We start from the raw sequence: 17,193 nt of genomic DNA, 5'->3' as shown, positions 1-17,193 counted from the left end.
ATTTTTTTAGCAATAAACTGTTTTTTAATTAAGGAAATTTTTAGGCATAATGCTTTGCTTTTGCACACTTAGTAGACTAAAGTATAATGCAAACATAAATTTTGTATGCACTGGGAAACAAAAAATTCAAGTGACTGGCTTGATTGCAATATTCACTCTATTGTGGTAGTCTGGAACCAATCCTGCAAAATCTCTGAGGTATGCCTGAGTATATTTAGTGACTGCTTCTTGAGCACCTGTAGGAAACTGTGCTAACACCTTAGAATTAAAACAAAATCACAAAACATTACTCCTGTCCGGCAGAAGATTAAAGTGTAATTTATGAAGCAGATATAATGGAAGAAAAAAAAAAGAAATTCCAAACATCATACAAAGTGAAAAAGAACAACAGAGAGAATTAGGAACTACTTTATTGAGGGGCTGGGTTGAACTTGCCTCTCCAGGCTTCAGAGAAGATTTAGGAGGAGGGAACAGGAGGTGATCCCAAATGTTGTCAATGGAGACCACAGAGGATGGATGTTTCTGATGTGCTTAGAAATGATTTGACTTTAGAAAACTGGTAAATCATGGTAGGTAAAGTCAGAAACAAAGGTAGGAAACAGGTAATGAATGCCTTAAGTTTCAGAATAAGTAGTTTCAATTTGTGTTTTAAGGGCAGTAGGAAGCCACTAAGGGTTTGAAAAGGAGAGAAGGAAAATAAATATATGCAACACAGCATTCTAAGAAAGTCATGTTCCAAGTCCAAATGAAAGAAGTATTTAATACTTCTATAATATTTTTAAGAGGCAGTATATAAAATGAACAGGAAAACTAATTAAAAAGTGAGAATGCTAATAAAGTTTGCACTTTTGTCTTAAAGACTGAAGGGAAAAATTCATAAAATATACTCCTTAATGAAAATGAGAAAAGGCAATCAAAAACACTGAGTCTATTTTCTTTGACCAAATGAAAGTTGAGACTAGTGTTCTTGGACCTATTAACTGGATTTTGTCATCTATGCACACTGCTTTATAGTTACTTTAAATATCAATAGCATTGTTGATTGATGAAGAAAACTAATAGTGCCCATTACACTTTTTAATACCATATCATCTAGTGATTTATTATTGTTTGCATCAAATTAATGTCGCTTCATTTAAAATGAACTTCTGAAAGTGAATTTTTAGAAAAACAAAAGATACCAATATAATACATTATCCTCTACATTCATTGATGCAGTAGCAAAAGTTCCTTTTCCTATTATTGTCACTACAAAACCTATGAGTCCAATAAAGCAAATTTCTTAAACTGTGTTTTTATATATTACATGTCATGGTAGGCATCTTTCAAATTATAATTTATCATTGCTCTGGTTCCACTGAAATTTAATTATCTCAATGCCACAAATACAGATCACTGCAACGGTGTAAGAAAAGCTTTTTTATTTTTTTAATAGCAGTCAAGTTGATGTTTTAGCTTAAAACTAATAAAAAATAAGAGTATCTAAAAGACAGAAAATTCTCTAAAAATATGTCTACTTTACCTGTCCACATTGTGACATACATATTTTATTCATAAGTAAAAAGATTAAACATTATTTGAAATTATGAACATAAATATTTGACAAAATGACATGTTCTTAGTCTCAAAAGGTTGACAACATTTTCTTTGAACATTCTGTCAAAAATAATTATGGGAAATGATTGTATTAAGCTTAAGAAACATAATTTATTATAAAATAAAAATAAGGTAAGCATAATTTTTTAAATTCTATATAATTAACACAATTATATTTATTTCAAAAAGGTATAAGAAGGCTGGAATTAATATGGGTAGATTAGATATTTAATAAAAATTATCTATACTTATGGACTTAAAAGAAAAAAGACATGTATAAATGTGGATACCATGAAAAAAGAACAGCTTTATTTTATTATCATAATATACTATGTGAAGGGTCCAGGATGAGTAATTAAAATCCAAGTGCATCATAAATACGATGTTTTCCTCTAATTGAAGTCCTTTATAAATTCAATATCCCCATCAGATACAAGTTTTGATGGTGACTTAAGAATTCTACTAGCTTAAATTGTTATTCATCTGTTTCCCCAATGCTCCTGTATTCTAACCAGTATTATCAGATGGCAAAATAAAGCAATATTATACTTGATAGTTCTATCTTAGGTGCATTTTAGGAATCTCTTCACACTTATTTGGGGTCAGATTTACTCCTGCTGTTTAATTTTCCTAATAAGTTTTTGAAATGCTTCCTGTTTCTGCCCTAAAACAAAACACTCGTCAGTAGTACAACATTAATTCTTCTACTGTTTCTTCTGTATTTATACTTTTGGAAAAAACATTACCTATTTAGCCTTTTTCAGCTGGAAGATAAAAAATATTTTTTTCTATAGAAAACTAGCTTATCTTCAAAATTCCAATACTATGTATCTAAATGCTTTCTAGACATTTCCTCTTTATACTTTAAATAACATATTTGAATGGATGGATGAAGAAAATTTGTGGTATATATGCAAAGTAGAATACCATTCATCCATAAAAAAGATGAAATTCTGTCATTTGCATCAACATAGTCAGTGTTAAACGAAATAAGCCACAGAAAAACAACATAGTGTTAAGAGAAATAAGCCACAGAAAAACAAATATCATGTTTTCATTCAAATGTGTGAGCTAAAATAATTGATCTCATGGAGATAGTAGGTAGAATGTTACCAGAGGCTGGGAAAGGTGATGAGGAGGGGAAGATGGAGAGAGACTGGTTTATTAGTAACCAAAATACAGTTACACAGAAGAAATAAATTCCAGTGCTTCAAAGCACAGTAGGGCAACTATGCTTAACAAGACTTCATTGTATATTTCAAAATAGCTGGAAAAGAACATGTGGGATATTCCTAACACAAAGAAATTATAAATGTTTGGGGTAATGGCTATCCCAATTACCCTGATTGATCATTACATATTTTATGCATGTATCAAAATATCACATGTACCTCATAAAATGCACAACTATTATATATCAATAAACTTAATTAATTAGAAAGTCAACATTTATTAAAAATACATATATACCTGGACCCACATATCACCTCTTTTTTTTTTTTTTACTACCCAACAACCTCTCTTTCCTGCCCGGAAAATTGTCTCCCCATTCTGACTTGTTTTGATGAAACAACATTTTCATTTTTATTTTTGTAATCATACAGTTTGAAACCCTAAAGCTGTGTTAAACTTCTTTTTCAATTCCCAAATCAATAATCAAGTCTCATTTTCTGCCTTCATAAATCTATTTACGTAGGGGCTTGCCTTTACAATGCTTTATCTTGTTGCTATGACAGATGGTTGTTTCCCTAACACCTGCTTTTTAACTGTTTTCCCTACATTCATATTCACCCCAACCCTAACCCATCCTATCAATCAATTCTATTGTTTTCTGCAGAACTCTTAAAAAAACATACCCTTTCCACTCCAGTCAAAATCTTCCACAAAACTGACAACATATCAAAGAGTCTTCTAAATTTTTACATATTATTACATTTAGTTCTAAACCTCTTGCATGGATCCATATTATGCTCGGCATCACAAAATGTTCTCAGTCTTGCTAGTCTCTGACCTTATCACTTGCTTTCTGGATTACAGACACAAACACATCCTAGGGATCTAATGTCCAACAAAACATGTGGATCTTTGTCATTTGTTTTATGTCAGTAATACAATCTATAGTTAGTTAACCTGGGTAAACATCACTTGACCTACCCCAGGACAGGTTGTGTATCTCAAGGGAAGATTCTTGTAAGGAATTTCTTTCCCAGGCTTACACCAACGACTGTCAAACTGCCTTTTCTAAAGTCTTGTTACATGCTTGCTCGTATATGTCTAAGTGCTGTCCATCATCTATAAGGCCAACTTTAAATTCATTTTGTCACCTAAGACCTTTCCAGAGGCAAATATAGTTTATTTTTCCAGTATTACATTTACCTTACAACAGAAATGCTAACTATACAAAATTTCTACTCCAGTCAAATTGCTACTAAAACACTTTATGCAATTACTGTATAGTGCATTTTCCAAGCCATTCTTTCTGTTCTGGAATGTCCTCTCTTCTCCACCATCACAAATTCTATCTACGCTTCAGAGTCTAGTTTAAGTCTTACATTCTTTATAATTTCTCCAACTACTCAATAATGCTCCTTCTATTAATTCAGAAAAGCACTGTCTATGTCACTCAACTAATGCATAGTTTATTAGTGACAAAGTCCTGTTATGTATTGCTATTAAATTTTTCATGTGTAAATTGTAGCTTTGTTAATTAGAGTGTAAGGACTTTGAAGTCAGAGAAAATGCCTTAGTCTTTCTATCTCACATCTTTAGGTGAGTGCTACAACTGTACACGTTCAATAGTTATTTTTCGAGAAATAAAATTAGTCCCATAGACCTTTTTCTATTAAGTGTTTGACCAATCATACTTTGGCTTTTGGGAACTTGAAGGTATTTAGAACTAGACAGTGTGGGATATTTCACGTTTTCTGTTGAGTTGCTCTTTTATTCTTTCATGTTTTCGCTTATTTTTTCCAAATATTTTTTAGCTCACATAATACAGAATTCATGCTGCTATTTCTTTATTTTATACTCCTTTTAAACAATCATATTTTTTATATTACACACAACACATCAAATGCATTTGTTTATTTATAAAATTAGGTATAGACTATTTAAGCACTTATAAGAAAAATATGAGGCTATTATGGCCTAAATAAAAGTACAAAAATAAATAGTAGTTTTCTAAAAACACATGTCTTATATGAGATGTGAGATCAACTTACACAACATCATTCAGCTCTATTCTGGTATCTGGAGATGGGTTAATCAGGATGTAGGAGAGGGTACTTTGATGATCATTCATTTCATCTAGAAGATAAATAAATACCAAGTTTGTTATACTGCTTACAGAAAATTACAGGAATTACTAGTGAACAGCTTATATTCAAACCATATAACTGTCAACAAGAAGTTGGTATAGTTTTGTCCACAGCATGATTGTGCACATAAGTTTGGCTATTTTCAAATTACTGTCATTGAAAATATCTGACACGTACTTATTTTTTGTTCCAATAGATGATAAAAATAAAGTATCTAATTCTGTTCAAAATAATCACAGTTATAGTTTACCATTTATTACACTGAAAAAGTATTTTTCTTTAATAAATGACTGGATAAGATGTTTACTTGATTATTATGCTTTATCAATTACAAAAAATAATTATGGTTATAGATAACAATCCTAGAAAAGAATATCCACACAGGAAATTCTTGGGAAAAATAATATAATTACATTATGTTTAGAAAACATGATAGAAATATGTCTAAAAAGCTTGAAGACCCTAAATATGTGTTTGGCTTCACAACATGACACATCTCATGCAACTCATCCTAATGCTTTTGCAGAATGCAAAGAATCCTCTAGAACAGAATTTAACCATGAATTTTAAGGGAAGTGTACTCCTGAATCATTTGTCTTTCCTAAAACAATATATATATGTGTATATATTTAAAATGAAAAGCTGAACCTTTTTAATTTTATTAATTCACTCTGAAAACATCCTCAGGCTGCAAGTTGAAATGTTGACCCTGCATTACATAGGGCATTGAAAAAAATAAAAAGCAAACAGCTTTGTGGTCTCAATTTTTTAGATTTCAAGATTATCATAAGATGTAAATATAAAGTTATGTGGATGTATACTTCAATAAACATAATTCCTCCCATGGGTACAGTTTTCAGTCTATGAGAATTCTCTCAAAAATCCTGTTCTTGAGCTATAGTATTCCAGGCACTGCAGCTGCAGACAAGAATGGCTCCTGAAGAAAGAACTAAATTTTTCAATTTGACCCAAAGTCTAAGAATAAGTTTCATACCAGTCTAAGAATCAGTTTCATACCAATACCTATAGTATTTAGTACACACTCAAATAACTGCATTAAACTAAAATCAAGTTATTTTAAGGCCAACGTAGCTGACCCTGATAAACAATTCGCTGCACTGGAATATAAATTACTTTCATAAAATAATGTTGACTACTGTGTTCCTCTAACGAGAAACCTGTCACTTTAATATGAAAGACACTATTTTCAGCTATGGTATTTCAAGCTGATATGGAGATGTGCCCCATTTTTAAAGTGTAAAAGCAAAAATCCTTATCTTACAAGGCAGATAAATCACTAAATAATTAAACCCACTATAAGTTTGCCAGTAACATTATTACAATCAATAGCTCACCAAATTCATAATCAAATAAATTAGTATATTCAGTTCCACATCTATGGGATAGATACAAGGAATTGTATCATGCCATAGTGTTAGGGTTGCCAGGAAAAGTAGAGAATACCCATGAAATCTGAATTTCAGATAAACAACTACCATTTCTGTTGCTGTTGTTGGCATCTCAGTCTGTCACTCAGGCTGGAGTACAATGGCTTGATCATATAACTAATGATTTTTAGAATAAATGTATCCCAAATATTGTATGTGATATACTAAAATATTTTTGTTGTTTATCAGAAATTTAAGTTCCACTGGGAATCCTGTATTTTTATTTGCTAAACCTGGTGGTCATATCTAGTGTTAGATGGCTAAGTTAACTGTCTGGAGATTAAAATTCCAATGAATATATATTGATGCTTACTACAAATAAGGTATAATTCCAACTCAAAACATATTTTACTGGCAGGAGGTTACTAGGATTATTTCTCCATATGAAAGGAAATTTTGATTCATATGTGCTTTTTGAGAAACGCCCTCTTGTTTGAATTTCTACAACTGTTGTGCAAAGGTACAGATTGATAGTGCATTGTGGAGACTAAATTGTAATAATCTAAAAAGTAAGAGGTGGACTAGAAAATCTACATCTTATTTGACGATATATAACTCCGTTTCTTTTATGAACAATGACATTATTGAACTGTGATACAGGAAAAAACAATTTAACAGATAACTTCTCAGTCAATATCAACACCTAGCCTTTATCCTTGATTATTAAGAGGATATTATACTTATTTTTGGTTCTAGAATCAAGCCAAATTCTATCGGTGACCTGGTTTGCCTGTTAAAAATGTAAAAATGGTGTAGGTAATTGAGAAATTTCCAGTGGGAGATATGATTTTTGTGCCAATATTTTTTTTTTCTGCTTAAGTAGCCCGTATTATTTATCCTACTGAAGATACTTATTTTCCCACAAACCACGGAATTGGAGCAAGCATTTTGCTAATGTTTTCAATTCAGTTATTATACATGGCTTATCAAGACATAGAAAACATCACAATCAGAAATAATCTCTCTTGGTTTCTTTCCTCACCCCTCACTGACTTTTCCTAAGGGAGGAGGAATGACTTATCTTTTAGAATTAGGTTAAAAGAATTTGCTGACTTCAAAGATATTCTCTTTTTCTTTCATGTGTGCCTTCCTATAGGGTACATTTTGCCTGCTTGTTCTCTGCCATGCTGCTTTGTGGAGAAGGCCTACAGTTGCCCCTCTTTTTTGTGATTTTGTGTTTAAGAAGCATTTGGAGAAATACCTAATGTGAATGACGAGTTAATGGGCGCAGCAAACCAACACGGCACATGTATACATATGTAACAAACCTGCACGTTGTGTACATGTACCTGAGAACTTAAAGTATAGTAATAATAAAAAAAAGAATTAAGAAGTGAGATTTTCTAAAAGCCTATTGCAGTCACACATCAAGACCACATTCAACAATAGTTTTTATTAGCCATAATCCTGGAATATTTTGTCCCCATCAGTCATTCTCTATGGTTGTTTTCTGGATATTCTTTCATTCTGGAGGTGAAAATATGGCAAATTTGTGGGGTTTTCAAGATCCTATCAATTATCGTTGACTATGGCAAAGATACAAATTAATTAAAATATGGCTTTGCACCAAGAATACCATATTTACCGAATAAAATAAATTTTATTCGGTAAATTAGCTTCATGAACAACAGACTCTATTTCTAACCAAATAAAAATATATATGAAGGGAATTTGCAGTGAATATATTTACTGTGTTCCTGATAACAAAAATATGACATTAGCAAAATAAAAAAATATATATAATTTAAATTATTTTCATTAAAAGTACTGTTTCATCAGTGACATAATTATTTTAATAAAATTACTCATAAAAACTGAAAATAATATTTTTGAATATTACAAACTTTAAATTGTATGGAGAAAAATTTAAAGATTGTTACTAGTATTTACAAAGAAACTTATTTTGCTGTATTAACTAGCATATATAATTATTAAACAAAAATCTTCAAATGGCAAATATTTTGCTTAGAGTAGTTTGTGTAAATAGATCACATTAGAAAAGAGACAATCATATTCCTATGGTTCTTACAAAATAATTGATTAATGAGTCCTAGTCCATACACATTAATTTCATATTTTTGTTTTGTTTTAAATTTTTACGTTGAAGTATTTTAAGAGGATTTTTGAAAGAGGATAATAGAATTTTGTAAGAAAGAAATGTAAATATCTTGTATATTTGTGTAGTTACCATTAAATAATACTTCTGTTATAGACTGAATTGTGGGTTCCCCCACAAATTCCAATGTTGAAAAGCTAACCACCAAGATGACTGTATTTGGAGATAGAGCCTCAAAAGCTAATTAAGTTTAAATGGGGTCAACAGGGTTGTCCTCTAATCCAATAGGACTGGTGTCCACATAAGAAGAATAAGAGATACCAGGAGTAAATACACACAGAGATAAGACTGTATGAGGACACAGAAAGAAGGCAGCCATCTGTCAGCAAACATGAGAGGCCTCAGAAGAAATCAAATTTTGGGCACCTTGATGCTGGACTTCCATCTTCCAGAATTGTGAGAAAATAAACTTCTAGTGTTTAAACCATGCACTCTGTGGTATTTTTTTATGGCAGCCCTAGTACACGAATATAACTTCTGAAAACACATATCCATTGTATCATGTGTAGTCAGAGGAACATTCTATATAATATAAAGGTATCACTTAGAACAAAGGCTCTGAAACCAGACTGCTTGCTTTGAAATTATGGATCTGCCAATTGCTTACTCTGAGATCTTAGGCAAATTATTTAATTTCTCTTAATCTCTCTGCGATTAGCATCCTGGCATGAAAAATGAGGATAGCAACAGTGCAATCTCACAGGTGGTTGTTAGAATTAACATTTATTCTATTTATTCTAATAAATAAATAACAAATATAATTTAAAATTAATATGTTCACATTGATTTATAGTTCTTGTACTTAGTATCTTATTGCTATCAAGTGCAACATAAAGGTTATGTATTATTATAGTAGCAGGCAAAATCAAGCAGTAAATTATAAAAAACAATGATATATGTATTGCTATATGAAGGTGTGGACATGCATAAATAGAGAAAGAGTGTTTTGAACAGATAGAAGGGCAAATGGCATAGCAAGAGATGATTTGGTTTAATTTGCAGAAAGTAGGCACCAGGGAATGGACTAAAGGGAGAGAGGAGAAGATTAATTTGAGATGATGTTGAACAGGCAAGCTGGGACCAGATTCTCGAAGGGCTTTACCCTTGGTCAGCAGTTTGAATTTTATTCAAAGTGCAATGAGAAAACATTGAAAGCTTGTAAGGGTCGAGGGGAAGGCTGGTGGTATGAAACAATTTTACATTAAATATATCACTTTGATTGCTTTGTGGGAAATTAACTTTGGGTGGGGCAAGTTTAAACTCAGGACTATTAGGTGGTCATTGTGAAACAGAAACCCATGTGAGAGATATTGGTAGCATGAGAACAATAGAAATGGAATAAATTAGTAAAAAGGGCGAGGAAGAGAGAGAGAAATGATGTGGAAGACAGAAAGAGGAGAGAGAAAGAGAAAGGAAGACAGAGAAAGGGACTTAGAGAAGGAGAGAGAGAATTTTAAGCTGGGAGATACCACAGTGTGTTTGAATGCCAATGGGAGAAAGTAACTAAAAGAAATTGGTGCTACTTGAGAAAGAGGGTGTTTTTTTTTTTTTTTTTTAGTTAGTACAAGAAATACCTTATCAGGGAAGATAAACTCAGTCATACAGTAGTTACTTCTTCTACATAGTTGGTAATAGCATCATCTAGTGATGATTTCATTTTCCTTCACCTGAACTTATATACACATTATGTGTTATCCACTTATAAAACTGGCTAGTTTTACAGTGGTGACTCAATTTGCTCATGTATTCCAGTTTAGTGCCAAATTATGTTTATGAGTACAACTATTTTGTCTATTGTTACTGAACTGACCAGTATATTTGGAGGGTGTGAAAGATGCTTAGAGATAAGAATTAAAGAAGAATAATTCCATTTAACTGACCTCTATTTAAGATTATTTTTATTATCATTCAAATATTTTTAATCATTTTATGATAGGCAAGATAAAATTATTAAAAACATTTGAACTCTCTTAATTTATCTCCATATGAATATTCAGTGTATTCAAGATTATATGAAACTATGAGCAAAACGAGTAGAAAGATTTTCAGAACAAGCTACATTTTAACTTGCCATGAGCCACTCCGTCACTTACTAGCTTCCTGCAAATAAAACTAGTTACTTGATACTCAATTTTCCTTTCAAAATAGAGTATTCAATATTTCTTAAAAACCTATGTCACTACCCTACTTGTGTTTAAAAGAAAACACAGATTTTCTTTTAAAAACCTATGTTACATTTCATAAATATTGAAAAACCAAAACCACCTTGCAATATTTTTTAACATGATAAAGATTCAAAAGAAAGAAAACATGAACAATTAGTCTAAATATATATGATTTCTTCAGTGGTGCAAAGTCCTGTTGTGTTTTGTCAAGATGCTTTCTCCATTGTTCCACATCCCTTACCCCACCATAATCTTCAAGGCTACTGGTGCCCTGGTGAATGGAAGCTCTCAATAAATGCTAGTTTCTTTCAAAATACTATGATTACAGCTATTTTATATTAAAGAATGTGGGACAAAACTATACAGATTGTCTTCACAGTAGGGAACATAGTGTACATTTATATTTAAATAGAATATTCATTGCATGTCAACTAAAAGGTTTTATATGTGTTCAGGTGAAGTACTTCAAAATTTATTGATGAATCTAATTGATAATCTGAAAATGTAAAATTAAGACATTACAGAAAGCCTAAAAGATTTTGGAAACACAAATAGCATATTTATTATATAATTTTATTTTAATAATTGGCCCCACTGATTTAAATTTAAAGTTACTACTACTGAAGTAATAGCTGAGGATTGAAGAAAACAATATTAAACATATACTTAAAAAATTTAAAAATAATTACATACCAAGCTTTCCAGTTTTGCAGCTATCCTGCAGTACTTTCATTTGACTTACAGAACATTTTTATGATTAGTTGATAATTGTAATTTATCACATGATATTAATTATTTTCATCTTCAATTAAGTCATTCAGTAATGATAACAGCATGATTATTTGAATCACAGATAACTCTAATTCTGAGGACACAGCAATGAACAAGACAGGCAAAGTTTTTGCCTTCACAGACCCTTTTAGCAATTTTCTTAGAATAGCTTCATACTGTATAATACAGATCTTCAGAATAAGTGTCAGGAATCTTTACTTACAGGTTTACTATAAGTTACTGTGAACTTCCTGTATAACTTTAAACATATCATTGAAGTTATTTTAGGATCACCATCATTGTTTTGATTATCACATAGGTATGTTGGGTAAAAACAAAATAAGAAATTAACTAATCCCAAGTGTACATTCAATGAGTTTTGACAAACGCATAGTGTGGCAACTACTACCATAATTATGATGTCAAACATTTCCATAATGCCAAACAGATCTCTCATGCCCCTTTGTAGTCAATTTTCTCCTCTCAATCCCAACTTCTAGCAATCACTGATTTCAAGAAGCAATCAGTTTTCTAGGAGTAATAAAATGTGTTTCTATTTTTCTCTTAGCGATGTTTTTGTGTTGAATCCATGTTACTGATAGATCTACTTTGATACTAATATAGCCACTCTAGCTTTCTTTTTTTCGTTGCATGAAAAAACATTTTTAAGAAGTGTTTTTCCACAGAGGAGGTGAAGCAAGATGACCAAATAGAAGCTTCCACTGATCATACTTTCTGCAAGAACACCAAATTGAACAACTAGTCACACAAAAAAAACCTTCATAAAAACCAAAGATCAGGTGAGCAATTACAGCATCTGTTTTTAACTTGATGTCACAGAAAGGGGCACTAAGGAGAGTAGGAAAGACCGTCTTGAATTTCCAACACCAACCCTCCCCTATCTTTTGGCAGTGGCCGCATGGTGCAGGGAGTCTGTGCACTCGGGGAATGGAGAACACAGTGACTGTGAGACTGCATTGGAACTCAGTGCTGCCCTGGAACAGTGGTAAGCAACACTGGGCAGAACTCAGCCAGTGCCCACAGAGGGAACACTTAGACAAGTTCTAGCCAGAGAAGAACTGCCTATTCCAGCAGTCAGAACCTGAGTTCTGGCAAGCCTTGTCACTGTGGGCTAAAGTGCTCTGGGGTTCTAAATAAACTTGAAAGGATGTCTAGGCCATAAGGACTGAAATTCCTGGGGAAGTCCTGGAGCTGTGTTGGAATTAAAGACAATGGACTTGATGGGGCACATGACCCAGTGAGATACCAGCTGGGATGGCCAAGGGAGTGCTTGTGCCACCCCTCCCCCAAACCCAGGCAGTGCAGCTCACAGCTCCAAGAGAGGCTTCTCCCTTCTGCTTGAGGGGAGGAAAGAGTAAAGAGGACTTTGTGTTGCAACTTGGATACCAGCTCAGCCATAGTACGATAGGGCACCAGGCAAAGTCCCGAGGCCCCCATTCCAGGCTCTAGCTCCCAGATGACATTTCTAGACATACCCTCAGCCAGAAGGGAACCTGCTTCTTTTAACAGAAGGATTCAGTCCTGGCAGCATTCATTACCTGCCAACTAAAGAGCCCTTTGGCCCTGAATAATCAGCTGTGATACCCAGGCAGTACTTGCTGTGGGCCTTGAGTGAGACTCAGAGATGTGCTGGCATCAGGGATGACCCAGAACATTCCCAGCTGTGGTGGTTACAGCAAGAGATTCCTTATGCTAGAGAAAAAGAGAGGGAAGAGTAAACGGGACTTTGTCTTGCAGCCCCAGGTACCAGCTTGGTCACAGTGGTACAGAGCACCAAGTGGGCTTTTAGGGTCCCCAATCCTAGGCCTGGGCTCTTGGTCAGCATTTCTGGACCTTCCCTGGGCCAAAGGGGTGCCTACTGTCCTGAGGAGAGAGTTTCATGCCTGGCAACATTCACCAAAATCTGACTGAAGAGCATGTGGGCCTTGAATGAACATTGACAGTAGCCAGGTAGTACCCAACATTGGCCTGGAGTGGTGGTGGCCACAGGGAGAGATTTCTTTGCTTATAGGAAGGGAAGGGAAGTGAGGGATGGGCTTTGTCTGTGTTTTTGGTGCCAGGTCAGCTGCAGTAGGATAGGGAAACAGTTAGAGTCCTAAAGTTTCTGACTCTAGGCCCTGGCTCCTAAATGGCATCTCTGGACTTGCCCAGAATAAGCAAGGAACTTACCACCCTGAAGGGAGGAAAACAGACGGGCTGGCTTTGCCACCTTCTGATTGTAGAGCTCTAGGGCTTTCAGCTAGCATAGGTAGTAGCCAGGCAGTGGTTACCACAAGCCTTGAGCAAGGCCCCATAGTTGTTGGCTTCAGGTCAGACCCATTGCAGTCCCAGCTGTGGTGGCCAGAGGGGTGCTTGTGTTATCCCTCCCCCAGCTCCAGGCAGCTCAGCACAGAGAGAGACTCTGTTTGGGAGAAACTAAAGAAAAAGAACAAGAGTCTCTGCCTGGTAATTCAGAGAATTCTTCAAGATCTTATGCAATACCAACAACATAATACTTTTACAAGTCTATAAGAGCCACAGCATTACAGGGCTTGGGGTACCCCCTGAGTAGATATGGCTGCAGTGACCAAAAACTTTAAACACAAAGTCCAAGTCTCAGGCAGGGTGTGGTGGCTCATGCCTGTAATCCCAGAACTTTGGGAAGCCGAGGTGGGAGAACTGCTTGAGCCTGGGAGTTTGAGAGCAGCCTGGGCAACATAGCAAGACCCTCTCTCTAAAAAAGCCAAAGCAAAACCAAAAAATAACAAAGCCCAAGTCTGAACACCTGAAAAGCCTTCCAAGAAAGATGGGTACGCACAAGCCCAGATCGCAAAGAATACAATAAATACCTAACTCTTCAACACCCAGACACTGACGAACATCCAGAAGCATCAAGACCATCTTGGAAAACATGTCCTCACCAAAAAAAATAAGGAATCAGTGACCAATTATGGAGAGACAGATATGTGATTGTTTAGATGGACTATTCAACATAGCTGTTTTGAAGAAACTCAACGAAATTCAAGACAACACAGAGAAGGAATTCAGAATCCTAACAAAAAATTTAACAAAGAGGTTGAACTAATTAAAAAGAAGCAAGCAAAAATTCTAGAGTTGAAAAATGCAACTGGCATAATGAAGAATGCATCAGTCTCTTAACAGAAGAAGAAATTAGTGAGCTTGAAATCTGGCTATTTGAAAGTACACAGTCAGAGGAGAAAAAGGAAAGCACAATTTTAAAAAATGAAGCATGCCTACAGAATCTAGAAAATAGCACCAAAAGGCCAAATCTAACAGTTACTGGCTTTAAAGAGGAGGTTGAAAGATAGGGTTAGAAAGTTGACGCAACAGGATAGTAACAGAGAAGTTCTCAAGCCTAGAGAAATACATCAATATATAAATACAAGATGGTAATAGAACATCAAGCAGATTAATCAAAATAAGACTACTTTAAGACATTTAATAATCAGACTACCAAAGATTAAGAATAAAGAAAAGGATCTGAAAAGTAGCAAGAGAAAAGAAACAACATACAATGGTGCTCTAATATATCTGGGAGCAGACTTCTCAGTGGAAATCTTACAGGCCAGGAGACAGTGGCATGATGCATTTAAAGTGCTGAAGGAAAAATACTTGTATCCTAGAATAGGAATAATACTTGTATCCTTTTATCCTTGTATTTCCAACCCATTGAAAATATTCTTTAAACATAAAGGAGAAATAAAGACTTTCCTGGTCAGACAAATCTGAGAGATTTCATCAACACCGGACCTGCCTATAAGAAATGCTAAAGAGAGTTCTTCAATCTCAAAGAAAAGGATGTTAAAACAATAACAAATCATCTGAAGGTACAAAACTCATTGGTAATAGTAAATACACACACACAAAAATTATTGTAATAGTGGTGTGTAAATTACTTTCATTTTCAGTAGAAAGACTGAAAGATAAACTGATCAAAAATAATAACTACATTTTTTCCAGTTTTCAGGACATAGTATAATAAGATATAAATACAAACAACAAAAAGTTAAAAAGTGGAGGATAAAGTTAAAGTGTAGAGTTTTGGTTAGTTTTCTCTTTACTTGCTTGTTTGTTTATGCAATCAGTGTTATGTTGTCATCAGTTTAATAAAATGGGTTGTAAGATATTTTGCCAGCCTCATGGTATCTCAAATCAAAAAACATACAACAGATACACAATAAATAAAAAGGAAGAAATTAAAGTATACCACCAGAGAAAATCATCTTCACTAACAGGAAGATGAGAAGGAAGGAAAGAAGGAAGAGACCACAAAACAACCAGCAAAAAAAAAAAAAAAAAAAACAATAAAATGTCAGGAGTAAGTTGTTACTTATCAATGAAAACATTGAATGTAAATGGACTAAACCCTCCCAATCAAAATACAAGAGCACCTGAATGAATTAGAAAAACAAGACGTAATGATCTCTTGCCTACAAGAAACACACTTCCCCTGTAAAGACACACATAGACTGAAAAAAAGTATGGAAAAAGACATTCCATGCCAATAGAAACCAAAAAAGACGAGGAGTAACTGTTTTTACATCAGATAAAATGGATTTCAAGGCAAAAACTATAAAAAGAGACAAAGGTCAATATATAATGATTAAGGGGTAAATTTAGAAAAAGGATGTAACAATTGAAAATATACATACAACCTACATTGGATTACCCAGATATACAAAGCAAATATTATAAGAACTAAAGAGAGAGATAGACTCCAATACAATAACTGGAGACTTCAACAGCCCTCTTTCAATGTGGAACAGATCATCCAGATAGAAAATCAGCAAGGAAATGTCAGACTTAATTCTTGCTATAGACCAAATATCTATTGAGATATTGGCAAAACATTTTGTATTAGTCAGTTCTCACACTGCTATGAAGAACTGCCTGAGACTGGGTAATTTATAAAGAGAAATTGACTCACAGTTCTGCATGGCTAGAGAGGCCTCAGGAAACTTACAATCATGGCAGAAGGGGAAGCGAACATATCCTTCTTCACATGATGGCATGAAGGAGATGTGCTGAGCAAAAGGCAGAAAAGCCCCTTATAAAACCATCAGATCTTGTGAGAACTCACTATCATAAGAACAGCATAGAAGTAACCACCCCATGATTCAATTACCTCCCACCAGGTCCCTCCCATAACAGGTAGGGATTATGGAAACTACAAGTCAAGATGAGATATGGGTGGGGGCACAGACAAAATCCATATTACATTTCATCCGGTGGTTGCACAATACACATTCTTCTCCTTAGTATATGGATCATTCTCAAGGACAGGCCGTATGTTAGGCCACAAAACAAGACTTAATAATTTATTTTAAAAATGATATTATAGCAAGTGTATTCTCTGACCACAATGGAATAAAACTACAAATCAAGAAGAGAACTATGAAAACTATACAAACACATGGAAATTAAACAATATAATCTTGAATGACCAATGGGTCAATGAAGATATTAAGAAGGAAATTGAAAAATTTCTCAAAACAAAAAATAATGGAAACACAACATACCAAAATCTATGGGGTACAATGAAAGCAGTACTTACAGGAAAATTTATAGCTAAAAGTGCCTACATCAGAAAAATAGAAAAACTTCAAATAAACAACCCTATGATGCATCTTAAAGCACTAGAAAGGCAAGAGCAAGCTAAACCAAAAATAGTAGAAAAAAAGAAACAATAAAGATATGAGCAGAAATAAATGACATTGAAATGAAGAAAAAAATACAAAAGATCAACAAAAGAAAAAGTT

At 33.9% G+C, this 17,193-nt stretch overlaps 1 protein-coding gene across 12 annotated transcripts in view; it reads right to left on the bottom strand.

Moving 5' to 3' along the window:
* KCNT2 (potassium sodium-activated channel subfamily T member 2) overlaps positions 1-17,193 on the bottom strand; it is a 393,821-nt gene that overhangs the window by 8,585 nt on the left and 368,043 nt on the right. For all 12 annotated transcript variants that reach the window (XR_008510934.2, XM_054523897.2, XM_054523917.2 and 9 more), the window contains one exon: positions 4,818-4,902. Coding sequence is in view for 11 of the 12 variants with exons in the window: in XM_054523897.2 (XP_054379872.1) it covers positions 4,818-4,902 (85 nt within the window). In the remaining variant the exon portion in view is untranslated. The remainder of the gene's footprint in view (positions 1-4,817; positions 4,903-17,193) is intronic.

This window comes from Pongo abelii, chromosome 1 (genome assembly GCF_028885655.2).
Source record: "Pongo abelii isolate AG06213 chromosome 1, NHGRI_mPonAbe1-v2.0_pri, whole genome shotgun sequence".
NCBI lineage: Eukaryota > Metazoa > Chordata > Mammalia > Primates > Hominidae > Pongo > Pongo abelii.
The sequence above is the reverse complement of the archived record's forward strand: the minus strand, read 5'-3'. Positions and strand labels throughout refer to the sequence as shown.